General features: G+C 33.2%; 1 protein-coding gene across 1 annotated transcript; it reads right to left on the bottom strand.

The window, feature by feature from the left end:
* Positions 1-4,561: 4,561 nt before the first annotated feature.
* Positions 4,562-14,471, bottom strand: LOC127118415 (sister chromatid cohesion protein SCC4). Its single transcript, XM_051048611.1, has 13 exons — positions 14,102-14,471; positions 13,874-14,025; positions 11,370-11,511; positions 10,656-10,772; positions 10,005-10,506; positions 9,501-9,539; positions 9,284-9,405; positions 8,234-8,380; positions 7,958-8,047; positions 7,732-7,856; positions 6,324-6,529; positions 5,245-5,369; positions 4,562-5,160 (listed from the first exon to the last, which is right to left on the bottom strand). The coding sequence occupies exons 1-13, from the start codon at positions 14,312-14,314 to the stop codon at positions 4,966-4,968; spliced, it is 2,175 nt and encodes a 724-aa protein (XP_050904568.1). The 5' UTR covers positions 14,315-14,471; the 3' UTR covers positions 4,562-4,965.
* Positions 14,472-14,871: the final 400 nt, after the last annotated feature.

Below are 14,871 nucleotides of genomic sequence, written 5' to 3'. Positions count from 1 at the left end.
AAATTATTATTGTTATTTATTATTATTATTATTATTATTATTATTATTATTATTATTATATTATTATTATTATTATTATTATTATTATTATTATTATTATTATTTCCAATCAACATAAAAGCTTTCTTGCTAGAACTTAATAAACAAAAATAAAACCGAGACAAGATCAATTAGAACTTTAGCTTATTTTGAAATGGAACGCAAGGACATAGCCCTAATTAATCAAAGCTAAAACCTTACATAATAATCACAAAACAAAATCTCTAATCATTCATGTTAGAAGCACTCAATATAATTCATCAACTAAAACCTTATGAAAGTTCACGAAAAAAAACCTTAAATAATCAATCTGACTAAGGTTAGGTGAAATCCGTCACCAATTTCTATTATGGACATGTAACGAATGCATGAACTGACCAGAACAGATAAATCAAAACAAAGTGGTTATTAATCCTGACTTATGTATGGGAAATGAAATCGTTATGACTAAATGAAATGTCCATAAGGAATCAGTTCAGATAATGAGATGCAGATGAATGATTCATTTGAATGAATGTCAATGGATGAATGCAGATGAATTAATTGGAGCAAAATTTGGGGTATGACAACATGCATATGAGTCGTTGTCGTTGTCATGAGTCGCATAACATGAATGAATTATATGCATGAAGTTTGACTATGTGTGATGATGATGTTGTTATATGCGATGCTGGTGATAATTTGGGAATGTGATATGTTATTATGCATGATTATGTAGATATTGTAACATATTTTACATTCTATGTTGTTATTATTGAAATGAATTCTCACCTCTTCTGTTTGAATGTTGCCTTTACATGGGCATCATGTAGATACTCAAGAGTAGAGACGCTGTTGTGAGTGGAAGTTAGCTCCTGGAGCTATCTCTTTTAGCTTATTTGTGTTAGCTTTGGTTATGCTCTGGTATGTAACACTGAGGAGCAATTATTTGTTTTTTGTTAAAATTTTCTGAGAGGCAATGCATGCTCTCGTATTTGTTTTATATTTTCGGTGCTTTTAATTTTGTTATGAAAACTATTATGAGATTTTAAATTGGTATGTTTTTTATTATGACTTCGCTGCGAAGATATTCAGATGAGTTGGATGTCGTGTAAACATCTTAAGTGCAAATGTATGCAGTAAAATGTTTTGTTGTAACCCGTGTTATGGAGCAGACTATGATTGTTGTGAATGACACCCTATGTGATTGTATTTTGTTAATTAAATTATTTGATGATTACACGCGAGTTTTTAGGGTGTTATATTGTACCTCCTTGTCGCTCTTTGCTTTACCACAAATTCATAAATCTGAGCCATTTCTCTAACTTCTTATATCAAGTTGATTAAACTTTTGAGTTCGGCTTGACAGTCCTCTTCATTAAAGTGCTCTTGTCTCCAAGTAGGTATGTTGATATCAATTGAGACCATCGTGTTTGAATCATATACCATTTAGAGGGGGGTCTCCATGGTCGATGAGTGAGGTGTCGAGTGATAAGACCATAGTACATGCAATACTTAACGATATCCTTTATATTCGTGTTATAGAGTAGAGGGATATTTTTATTTAATATTTAAAAAAATATTTTATGGAATATAAATTACCTCATGAAATTGCTTAGCCCAAAGTCCCTAGGCTTCATTAAGTTTTTCTCTCATGTTGGTGAGTATGATCTTGTTGGCCAAGTTCATCTGGCTACTCTCTTAGGGGTGCTCGACCGAGATAAACTTTGTTTGGATTTCTAGATTTTTATAAAAATCAACCACAAAAATGTTGGTGAATGTGTACCGCTGTCAAAGACTATGGTCTATGGTAACCTGAACCTGCAAGTAATGTTTTGCCAATGAAAATGATGTACCTTATTCGCGACTATCTTCGTCATTGCTTAGGTCTAAACCCATTTGGTAAAATAATCGATACCGTGTTTACTGTTATTTTTGATAAATCAAATCATAAGCTTTTGTTCACTTACAGGATTAAACTCGAAAAAAATCTTAGGATATATTTGTGAAAAAGATCTGAAAAAAATATGTTTCTGCTTTGAATATTGATGTTCGAATATCAAGAATTTAAATATAAACTTTAACTAAAACAATGCAGAATTACTTTGAAAATAAGGATTAAATAAAGAATATAAAAGATAAAATGATTCGAATTTAAAGAATTAAAAGAAAGGATGCATGTTCATACATCTTTTCACAAAATCTTTTCTCTATGTGACTTGGATACTTAAGTTTTATAGAGAATACTTAATGAATTTCGCAATCCTTGTTTACATGACTAAACTTGTATTATACATTATTACAATGTTAACCGTCGATAATGGTTATCTTCGCAGAATTCGACACATAGTCTCTTACGTAGCCTTCAGGCTTCTAGACTGCTTCCACGTGTCTTCGACATTTGAATTGCTTTGAACTGCTCTTGTTGTTTCAAACTTCCTTTTAAATCTCCTAATTGCTTCTATCGAAGGTTTATTCTATCGAACCTTAGAGCACATTCTCGAAATGATTAGTGACTTGTACTTAGCCTGAGATTTTATCTCATTTCTACTTCTATCAAATCAGCCAAATCAAACAGATCATCGTAAACCTTTTCAAATTATGAACATGTTTTGAAGAGAGAGTGATTATAATCTTATAAATATATTCCTAAGATTCTTCAAAACTAGACTTGATAGGCTTCTAGATTATCTAAACCTTGAACTCAAATATAGACTAAGTCTCAAGCATCTGATAAGCGAGTCGAACTCACCTTTTTCTTTTTTTGATGTGAAAAAACAAAGAAATATTATATTGAAATAGAAAGGATGATTAAGTGTGGAAAGAGATTTTAGTAGGATTTAAAGAAAAAATGATAGTATGATCATGAGTTAAACAAACATGCTGGTGATGTTTTATTAAATTTTTTGTTTGATAATTTCGAAACTGCACTCCCATATTTGTCATTTAGTTCTGAAATTAACAAACTCATTGTAGGGGTGAGTTCAAAGATAACTTTTGAGAAAATATAAGTGTCTCACTTAGAATGTGTTTTGGTGTGGAATAGATGCGTTTGAAGATATACTTTCGGAATGAAGAGGTGCATTTTTGAATTTCTAAATTGTGATTTTTCACCTCTAAGGATGGGAAGTGCAACACTCGTTCGTTTTAAAATATAATTTGAAACCCGGAAAAATATAAAAAAAAATATAGTGTAAGAAAGGTGTTTGATGAAATGTCACAAAGAAATTTGAATTTGTGACCGATTCAGAGACAACTAAAAGACAACGTTCCAGTTGACATGGATATTAGGTTCCACGTCAATGTTACATAGATTGTCATTGATTTCGACTAACAAATTAGATGAAAAAATTAACGGGAAATATTTTTAAAAATTAAGAGATTAAAATAAACCCTAAACACAAAATATGAGAAAAAGATATTAAATTATTTGTATTTTGTAAAATATTTTTTATTAGCCACTATTTCTTAAACCTCAACTTGATAACTTTATGATGGAGATGAAACTCTCCTGGACAAAACTCCTACTTGTCTTATTAGTTTGTTGTCTGAGGATCCGTTTGAAAGTTGATTTTTAGAGAATTTTAAAAGATAAAGTTTTAAATAATTGTGTCTATATTTTTGATATTTTTAAAAAAATAATTTTATATGTTAATATAATATATTATTTTATAAATTTTTAAAAATATCACAGTTTAAAATATAGATGCAACTCTTCAAAACATTTTCTTTCAAAATTCTTCAAAAATCAACTCTCAAACGGACTCTAAGGCAACTCTCAAACGAACTTTAAAGCTTTGTTTGAGAGTTTAGAGAAGAGGAAAAATAATGGCTTCGAAAAATAATTCTTTTTAAAAATATAGAAAAATATATAATAATTTGAAACAAAAATTATTTAGAATGATAAAATAATTTAATATATTTTAAATTTTTGAAACATTATTACAAAAATTATGTTTGAACAATTTGTCTAAACCCTCCAAAACCTTAAAAAATTCAATTCTCCAAAATTAGAGACCTATATATTATGAATAAAATCAAACCTTCCAAAACCCTTCCAATCAATTTTTCAAAGTTCTTCGCCCCTTCCCCCTCCAAACTCCTAAACAAAGCCTAAGAGTACTACCTAAAGCTCTTGCAAATTTGCCAATGTTGAGTTCAAGATGAAGCAGCTGGGATTTTCCAAAGCATGGTTGTATTACCCATGGTTTTCTCTGCTGTAAATTAGCATTTCCCCATACAATTACAAAGATTAATGACTCAATCTGGATTCAAGACTGCCTGTTAAACTAGAAGAGACTTGACCATTTTACTCCAGCACTGTTAAATTCCCCACCATCAACTGATTTCTGGAAGCAACGTCACCAGATACCAATGGCTGCTAGCGCAAACAATTAATGCTTCTACAACTTATCATCCCTGCTTTTTCCAATCTTAAAACAATCAAATAAACATCTAAGCTTCATAAACTCCATATTGCATTTCAGAGAATAAGGGCAGAAAAAGTATATAGATAAAATGAAATTCCTTGTCAAACAAAACATTTCATCCAAACGTGGTATACATGAAATTCTATATGTTTAACAATTTTGCAATGAGAAAGCAATTTTGACACCTGCAAACTAAATAAAAAATACTATAAATAGCCGAGTTGAACACAATAAATTATAACTGAACTACACAATAATACAACATATTCTACTTTTTTTCTCTCTAGATACAAATGTTACAATCTTGACATGTTAACCAGTGAGTTCGTCCATCTATCCTACTCGGTGTAACTTATGAGTACAGCCTAAATTAACTGTGCAGGATCTTTAACAGTGATGATGCATGCATGATAGAGAGCCTGATCTGAGAGACTCTTCAACCTGCTTGCACCTTGGAACAATTGCCAGTAAATTAATTCACAATAGTATACAGGGTTCGCTTCAAGGAATGAAAGCACTAACTTCTTCGTTTTCCACGTCTTCTACCGCTACTATTATCTATATCGATTAGCCTTGATGGTTGAAAAGGTGAGGCTGCTGGCAGACCAATAGATTCTGGAATATCAAGATTGACTCCCGCAGTTTGGCCAGCCATTTTACGCTTGAGGTTGAACTCATGTGACGGCTGAACTTCAAATCTTGCTTTGTCAATCTGTTAATCAAAATGGTGAAACAAACCATAATTAACTAAAAACCTAAACAGAGAGATAGAGCTGCTTTGTTGAGACGAGCTTACTATTTCAATATGATAAATGGATGCTTGTGCATTAGTCAGTTTCTTCTGCAAATCTTTTGATATCTTTGTCTTATACTCGTCATTCTCCATTTGGCTTCCCTTTTCTCCTAATTCTTTATATAAAGCTGCAAGAACCAAGTACACCATTTTTTTAAAATAAATTTTTAAAAAAAGAAATGAAGAAAACACATTCATCCACCCATTTGTTAGCCTATAAAAGTTGCCGTTATGTGTCAACTAATTAACGAACTAGTTTTCTACAAACACTTGTCCAATGGACCAAATCAAAGTTTTGATCGTAAGATTGTGCGGGATTATGTTAGGGACACTGTTTTTGGGGCTGGACCTGATGAATTGATAACAGCACAAACTCTATCTCATGACCCCAAGGTGTGGCAAGTTTACTCAAGGAAGGGTAAGAGTGTATCCAAAGACACGTGAGAAAGCATAGATACTCAACACATTCATTCACTCGATAATACTTGCAATTCACACAACACTTCCTTTATGATTTTTCCTTATTTTCCGGAATCTCCCACTACACTTTCTCCAACTTTCTTGAATTTCTCACTCTGGTTAAGCAATTATAATTTCAAATTCTTTTGCCACAAAAACAGTGTAAAAATAAATGACTGGCCTTTGATCTTCTAAAACACCAACATATGTAACAGGAAATGATTTCCAACAGAATCTACAAACCAACATCAGATCGCTAATACCAATTCAATTAGTCCAGTTCACATGAAATTCTGACTTTGAACGGCACCTGCTTCTTTGATAAGATTAGTGAGGTTAGACTTGAGCACATGTAGAGAAAGGAAAAAATAATAATGTTTACAAGTATAGGTTCCATGCAGTTCAGAGAGAAAATACACCCCGACTTTCCATACCAGTTCCTCTTAAACAATATTTATCAACAAACCAGAAAAGAGCACACTGCAAGAAATGCAAGATACAGTGGAAGCTATCTAAATACACAGACAAGAATAAAGTAGTGTGCTCTGGGAACTATAACTTGGGCACATTTAAAAGTAGTAAAAAAGATATGTTAACAATAAAAAAACTATTAAGAGAAGTACCTGTCAAAACAGACAGCACCCAGACTTGAGTAGGAGCATCAGAAAGCTTCTTTGCCAAGGTCAAAGACGATCTCAAAATCTCCCGGGCTTGTACAGTGTCATGTAATACAAGGGCCAAACTACCAAGGGTTGTCAAATATTGGGAAAGAAGCTGATGGTTCCCCAAAAAATTATGTGCCAGCTGCAATCCATTCGCCAAGCGATTTCTACAACAAATTTAAAACTTAGAGGAAAGAGGAAGAAATAAAAACATCAAACTAAGGCACACATAAACTGTTCTTAATGTCTGTATCCATGTAATGTGTTAGAATATTAAAAGATATCTTATAATATCTTCATATTAATTTAGTGTCTTTATATTAATTTAGCATATCCTAGATAATCTCTTAATATCAGATTTTATATTAAGTTATTATTAATATATTATCATGATTTGTTCTGATTTTCTAAACTGATTTGTAGTCCTCTTCAAGCTCATGAATTTTGTGCTTCCAGACTTCTTCACTCAGACACGTACAAATTCAAGTAATCATGAGAGACTGAGAAAATGTGTTGTAAATATTTTCTTTAAGACAGATGTTTTCTGATCTTTAATTGCATTTGCAGACATAAACTAAATATTAATCTTTGCTTATTATTTCCAGGGAAAAAAAAACTGTTAGGAACCCAATATTCAAGAGAAAATATTGTATTATTAATAGAAAAACAGTAACTATTGCAGAAGATTATCCCCTGCAATTCAGCAAAGCAAAGCTCCTCAGAGAAGAGACAATTCTCTCTCTGTCCAAACCATTACGGTTCCTAACTGAATAATTCTCAATGCCTTCTCTCTTGCTATCACTATCCTTTATATAACTATCACTCCCCTCTAACCAACTAGCCACATCAGCAAATATAACTCATTCTTCTATTCGACACATTTGTTGGGCTTAGGCCCAAACCAAGTACCTAACAAAAACACTTCTATTTTTGAAGATGAAAATAACTAGTTCAGTTAGAAAGCTTTAGATGATAAGCTATTTTGAACACAATAATCTAAACCAGAATAAGCTATTTTGAAAAAATTGAAGAATGATAGCTGTGACGCAGACAAAGCAGAAATATGTCAATGTTATTGTTTGTATTTGCAGATTAATTCAACCGAAGTCGTGGGGAAATCTTCTGCATTGATATAAAACATTTTGAATCAAATAGATATAGAAAGTAGAAACATTTGCCATACAAACAAGACTACAGATTGGAGATTCACATCCAGAGAAACAACCGAACTGGAATTTGAATAAACGTTCAAAAAATAACTTCTATAGAAAGTAGAAAATTTTCCATACAAACAAGAGTATAAATTGGAGATTCACATCGAGACAAACAGCCCCGGTCGAGTTGGGATAGAAGTTATACGAAAAATTACCTTGCTTCTTGAAGATCCCGCTGCTTCATCAATAAAAGACCATAAGCAAAAAGAATACCCGTTTTCTCTCTAACTCCTACAAAAGAATCCATTATACCATAAACTGGCCTAATCAAATCAAGTGCCTGCAGGCAAAATATGTTTTTGTTAACAAAATAATGCCCATGGGTTCAACCTGCTTCAAAAAAAGTAAGTAGCACCAATTCAACTAGAGGTATCACTACACCTGTGAAGTAGATTCAGCATCACCAATGCAGATATAAGAAACAGCTGCATAAACCTCGCACATAGTTTTCATTGATTTGCTGTCTGTAAGCTACACAAAAATGAAGTTATATCAGGATGACCATTAAAGTATCACCATCAAGAATTCATATTATTAACTAAACAAAACACCTTACATGTGATCTCAAGCAAGCTAAACCAGCATATAAATGTATCACAAGTAAATAAGCTGAAAAGAGTAAGTCTTGATCACTACAAAAATATATACTATATATACCTTTACTGCTTCAATATAATGAAAGGTGGCTTCGGTATAACAGCCAACAGAATGAGCATATTGGCCTCTAAGCATCTCAATGATGCATTCACATGGCTGTAATATAGTCGGAAATCGCATGAACCATTTTTTCATCTGTACCAATGCCTGAAATTTTGCACAGAATGTCATTAATGATTTCAAGTATAGCAGAATGCAAATTCGCTGCCAACTTTTCAATCCACTACACTAGTTGGAAAACGCGTAAACCAATTTTTCATCTGTAACAAAGCATGAAAATTTGCACAGGTTGCCATTAATTATTTCATATTTTAAGTATGACATGATGCAAATTCACTACAAACTTTTTAAATCCACAACACAAGTACAAGAATCTGATATATAAAAGAAAATAAGGAAAATCCCTTTCTATTACACAAGAGTACCGCAGAACTTCGAGGGTCTGCACCTCCCAATGCCAAAATGGCCCCTTTTCCTATCCAACTCCACGATGACCAACTCCACAATGTCTTCCCCTATTTATTCTAAACCTAAACACTCTTAATAATATAATCATTCTAATAATTTCCCACTAACTCTTCTAATAATTTAATATCAGTTACAAAACTGAAGAGTCTAACAGAAACATATCACCAAATGCAAGCCAGCTAATAAGGTGGATATTAAATGAGATTTGAAGTTTAACAGAATGCAATGCAAGTTATTACATATTCTCAATCTCATCCTCTTTCTTAAATGACCATGATGACAGAACAGTGTTGTAAATTGTGAGTTTCTTAGTCTCTGCTCTGCAAAAAGAATATTATTCTTGTCCTACTTTTATTTTTTGTTTTGATTTCAATTATATGATTTTATCTTCTTTATTTAACGGTGTTCTACTTTTTCTCCTTGTTTTTTTTAACTGTGTTCAACAACATTTTTAGTATGCCATGAGTTTTTCTCCTTTCACCATGAACCTCGATAAGCTATCAATAGCATTGCTCGTCCTTAGTGCTCACACAATATACAACAGAAACCCAAATATATAAGCACAACATGAAGATAACAAACCTCTTGTGCTTCAGCGAACTCTGTCCGTGTGAGCTCTATGGCCACTTTGTTTTCAAGAAACTGAATTAGTAGCATTAAGTATACTCCAGCCATATAGATAGAAGATTGTTGCAAGTCCGCTTCTGTTAAACAAGAAAGTTTAACCAGTGCATATGGATTCTTTGTTTGCATAAAACCATAGTAATCTTGTGGGTATAATAAGAATAATGAATCTCACCTCTGACACGATCAGTAATTCCAAGCTTCACTAACTCACCTGCAAGGAAGAAAAATCATTTTCATAAGGAAAGTGACTTGAAAGTGGCAAGGATGACTCAGTCTCAACAGCAGTGCACAACAGCAGTTAGTAACATGGAAATCCATATGCGCAAATAACAGAAACAAATCAACTTGTTGATCATGTTTTCTGAAAGAATAATCCAAAGGAGTGATGCTTCTAATCCAATGATGTTTCAAAATGCATTCAACATTAAATTCTAGAAACAACCAGAAAATACATTTCACGGCTGTGATTAGACATATAGAATATCTGGCAAGTAGTAACGATGATAGCCTGAGGAAGTGCAAATTTGAAACAGCAATTTCTATTTTGAATTCCAAATTAGTACTTGTATTTGCAGTCTAAAGCTTTTGCTTTTACATGCCAATAACAATAAATTGATCCAAAGCCAAAAGAAGGAAAATGCATGCAAACAGAGACCAAAAACAGTTACCGAACAACCTTGAATTATACGCATGCCAGACTGTATGCGCTTTCCACACTCCTTAAAAAGTCCTTTGGGGCGCCCAAATATAACAACTATTAGATCAACGAGCGCATAGACAGCCCTTTTAGGAAGCCATTCCCCATCAATAGGAGGCGGTGCTAATTGAAGCTTATCTCCTAGTGTCCTTCTACCATTCCCAAAATATACTGGTTCAAGAGATTCCCGCCCAGTTGAACTGAACCCATTCATGTTTGTCAGCTGTTCTTGAATCATGGCTTGCTTCTCAGACAGTGCTGCCCTTTCTCTGTAGTGAAGACCAGACCTGGAAAGACTTTGATCTAAAGCACTGAGCTCCTTCACTAGCTCTTGCATATGTTGTGTTTGCTTCCTTTCAGCCTTCATTGCAGCATCCAGATTGTCTACATGGGGTGCAGCATTCTTGTAATCACATAGCCGCGTTCGATAGAATATATGCAGTAATTCATTATAAAAGAGCAAGCCAGGGCATTGTTGTCTCTGAGGATTGTGCGGAAGCAAATGAGTAAAGAGTTAGATTAAATTCAAAAAGGAATCAAGGTAGAGTTCAGTTGCAAACATGCTAATGTCTGTGGGTGAACATTGTCTATACATGGAAAAGTTAGAAGCTAAAGAGCATCTGCACTCACTTCATCTGGCTGAATTGACTCCCAAATCTCATTGCATTTATTAACAGCTTGCTCAACCAAATTAGTATCATCCCATTTTATGAGGTGGACATGCAATATTGAAGTGGCAAAGAACATCTGGTCCAAACAATAAAACAAGGAATTACTGACAGACAGATGGCAAATATTATAGCAAACTCGGCATAATTGGAACACCCTTATTTTAGCAAACTAAAGTGTTGACACGCATGCAACCTGTTGAAAAGAAGTAAAATACCAAAATAGAACCAGTTAAGAAGGATGAAAGTAAAGAGTTAAGAATAAGGGAAGGAAAAAAGAAGAGGGAATTTGTTCACTTAAAAATTTCAATTTAGTTTTAATTGTATTTGTTATAGCTTTATTAAAAGTTTATTAAAAAGGTAATTTTAAGGTTTTTGGTGTAAAATTTGAAAAGATTTCCAGAAGGTTCTACCTATTAGTGGTGAGAGTTCAGTTTAATTTATGACTCAGACGCAAAGGGCAGAGAAGGAAGCAAATGAACTTTTGACAACTGTTGTAAATAATTTATTTTAACTGTTACTGTTGTTATTTTTTTACTATTGTTAGTAGTAATTTATATTCGGACCTTAAGTCCATTGGTTAGGCCCATTAGATTAGAATAGTCTATATAAAGAGATTGGTGCTCGTACATTATTCATATTTGAAATATACTATTCAGGTTTCACAACAACTAACCTGCAACTCCGGGTTGCGTACATCTGTAGCACAGTCATATCCACATTCTAAAGCAGAGAATGAACCCTGGTAGTCTCCTTCAATTGACAAAGCATTTGCAAGCTGTGAATTGAAGTTGCAAGACCACAACTTTGTTGAAATCCTTCAACATGATAAACAAAAAACATGTAACAGAAGCAGCATTAGTTGGTAAGATTTGCATGCAACGCAGTCATATTGATAGCACATTATAAAAATACTTGACAAATAATTAAATATTCGAAGCCTGTAATTTAGAAATTAAAAAAAGAAGCTTTCCAACTCTTCATCAATATAAAATATTCAACACCTTTGTCAGACATGAATACTAATGGGAAAAAGTAAAATGTGATTTTCGGGCTGAAAATGTAGGTATAGCCGTATAGGTATACAATTACTATCGAGTTTAGTTATTTATCATGAAACAAATGGTACAGGTGCGTGAAAAGAGGGAAAAGTCTCAGAATTTGGATTGGGCCTAACTCATTCCTACAAAATCGGCTTGCAAGATGAGGATTGCCCTCACTTATAAACACATGTTCATGTCATATATTGTCCAATGTGGGACTCTTAACACACACCCTCACACCCAGAACTAGACATCTGGAGCGTGAAAATAATGGTGGATTGTCCGATAGCGGAAACCATAATAGGTGGCCCACCGGATCTTAAACGAGACTCTGATGCCATGTTAAGAAATATGATTGGGCCTAATTCAACCCTTCAAAACCGGTTGGTAGATTGAGGATTGCCCCCACTTATAAACACATGTTCAAGCCATATATTATCCGATGTGGGACTCTTAACACACACCCTCACACCCAGGACTAGACATCTGGAGCGTGAAAATAATGGTGGATTGTCCGATAGCGGAAACCATAATAGGTGGCCCACCGGATCTTAAATGAGACTCTGATGCCATGTTAAGAAATGTGGTTGGGCCTAACTCAACCCTACAAAATCGGTTGGTAGATTGAGGATTGCCCCCACTTATAAACACATGTTCAAGCCATATATTATCCGATGTGAGACTCTTAGCACACACCCTTAACACTCTGGCGTAAAAGTTACAACTTATGAATTTCCATTCATACAAATCAGAATTTTCCATTACTATTTAGCATTTACCATATACAGACTACAGCTACTGTTTTTACAATCTCTCTCAAGTTAAAACTTAAAACATATAAATATATGCACCAAGCTTGTCACAATTCATAAATGGAGCATATAACTATTCTTTACTATCTTTAGCTATACTATGCTAGCAGACCCAGTTAAACGTGTGGCAGTTACAGTAAGTTGATGAGAGAGTGAGAGAGAGGACTGGTATAAACAATAGGAAGGAACTTCTTATAATAATTTTTTAGACTTGGAGGAGGATATTTTGTATCCCTATTCTTCGGTACTGTTTTTTTACCTATGTTTCAGATATTGCTTATCAGCGTTGAACACTGCATTTATTTACCCCAATTCTAATATATACTAACTAGCCTGTTTGATTTAGACTCCAATGTAAACTAACGGAAAAGGAAAAAAATAACTTCTCAATGCATTTTTTACAAAAGCAAAAATATGTTAGCTTAGTTCAAAAGCTTATTTGACCCCTCTCCAAAAGCTAAACTAGAAATGCTAATATGTTCTTAGTGAACGTTGTCCAAAGCAGCAAAGCAAATCATAATTATATATAGAAAGCTTTTGGAGATCTTGTTAACCAATTCAATAACCAAAAGAAAGCAATAAATATTTTACATAAAGAAAAGAAAAGTCATTGTTAACCAAGATTTTAACTTGTGGTGGCAACCGCGATCCTTACTATTTATTAATTGTGATTGTAGAGACATGAAATTTTTTTATATGAAAACCCAAATCACAGTTGACAAGCTTTTCTTATAACCCAATTGTCGAAAAAAGATGGTATGCCATTCAAGGTTTTAGAAAAATGTCACCGGTTGTGACCTTAGTCACAACATCGTGATTTTTATCTCTGCAAGCACAATTTGACTGCAATTGAAATTGTATTAACCACATTTGACAGCAATTATCCGCAATATCAAAAATCACAACAAGACGTCCAAAACCACAATCTGGGCCGCAGCAATAACATTTTTTTATATTGCAAGAACTAGGTACCAAAATATTTAAAAAGGCATCTTCAACAAAGGTTTTAAAACCGTGATCCCGTCTCATTCCTAGATATTAACTTGATATTAACCACAACTACATATCACAGCCAAAATCTCGGTTACAAATCTTTACTAAAAACTCTATTATTGACGAACAAACACATTTCATTCCTAGTTTTAAAAATCAGATCGCGCCCGCAACTTGACCGCAGTTGAAACCATATTAACCCACTATATTTGGCAACAATTCTACACTCCACAGTCCACAATATCTAGAATTAACTCGAAACCACAATTTAAAAAACAGATTCCTAAATCCAAAAAATAATAAAAATTAAAAGCAAAGACTTAGAAGCATACTCATGTCCAGCAGAAGCAGCAAGTTCAAGACCTTTAAGCAACACTTGTTTCTGAGGTAGAATAGCTCCAAGAAGTTGATAACACTGACTCAACAAACTATAAGCTCTACACTTCAATTCAAAACATCTAGGTATAGACTTCAAAAGCAATTGCTACAACAAAAAAAAAAAAATCAATTAAGAAAAAAAAGCTAATCGAATGAAATTGAATGATTGAGAAGATACTAACCGCACGTTCGAGATGAGATTTAGCGTGATTAGCATTGTGAGAATGATGAAGAAGGATTGAAGCGATTCGAAGACGAGTTTTGACTTCGACAATTGGGGAAAACGAAACCTCGCTTTGGCAAATTGCTTCCAGACATTTTACAGATTTTGCGATTTCGCCTTGATTTTCGTGATAATCTGATAAGCCCCATAGTCCTTCGGCTAGTTCTTCCATGGATGATTCTCTGTTTACTGTTAACCCCTTTTCTCAAGGATCTCTTCAATTTCAACTCATTTTTGACATCTTTACTGTTAACCCCTTTTCTCAAGGATCTCTTCAATTTCAACTCATTTGATATCTTAGTTTTCAATTTCAACGGTGATTTTTTATTTTTTATTTTTTATTTTTATAAGGCTAGAAAACAGAGTCAATCAAATTGTGGTAAAAGAATGAAGGAAAACAACTTATATGCATGTATCCCTATCTTTTATAAAAAATATCAATTTTATTCTTATATATTTAATTAATTAATTATTTAATTTTTTAATTTTTTTTATTTTATTTTGCATATCGGATAAGTTTGCAAAAGAGTTCCGGTAATATTTTTTAATTTTTTTGTGTGTATCAAAAGACTTTGCAAAAGAGTTCTGGTATACAAAAATTAACTACCGGAAATCTTTTGTAAAGTTTTCAGATATAAAAAAGTTTTAAAAATATTTGAAAAATAAGTATTAGAACTCTTTTACATAGTCTTCCGATACACACAAAAAAATACTTGAAAAATGACTATT

The sequence above is a fragment of the Lathyrus oleraceus genome, chromosome 2, assembly GCF_024323335.1.
Source record: "Lathyrus oleraceus cultivar Zhongwan6 chromosome 2, CAAS_Psat_ZW6_1.0, whole genome shotgun sequence".
Lineage (NCBI taxonomy): Eukaryota > Viridiplantae > Streptophyta > Magnoliopsida > Fabales > Fabaceae > Lathyrus > Lathyrus oleraceus.
This window is presented reverse-complemented; position numbering and strand designations above follow the sequence as displayed.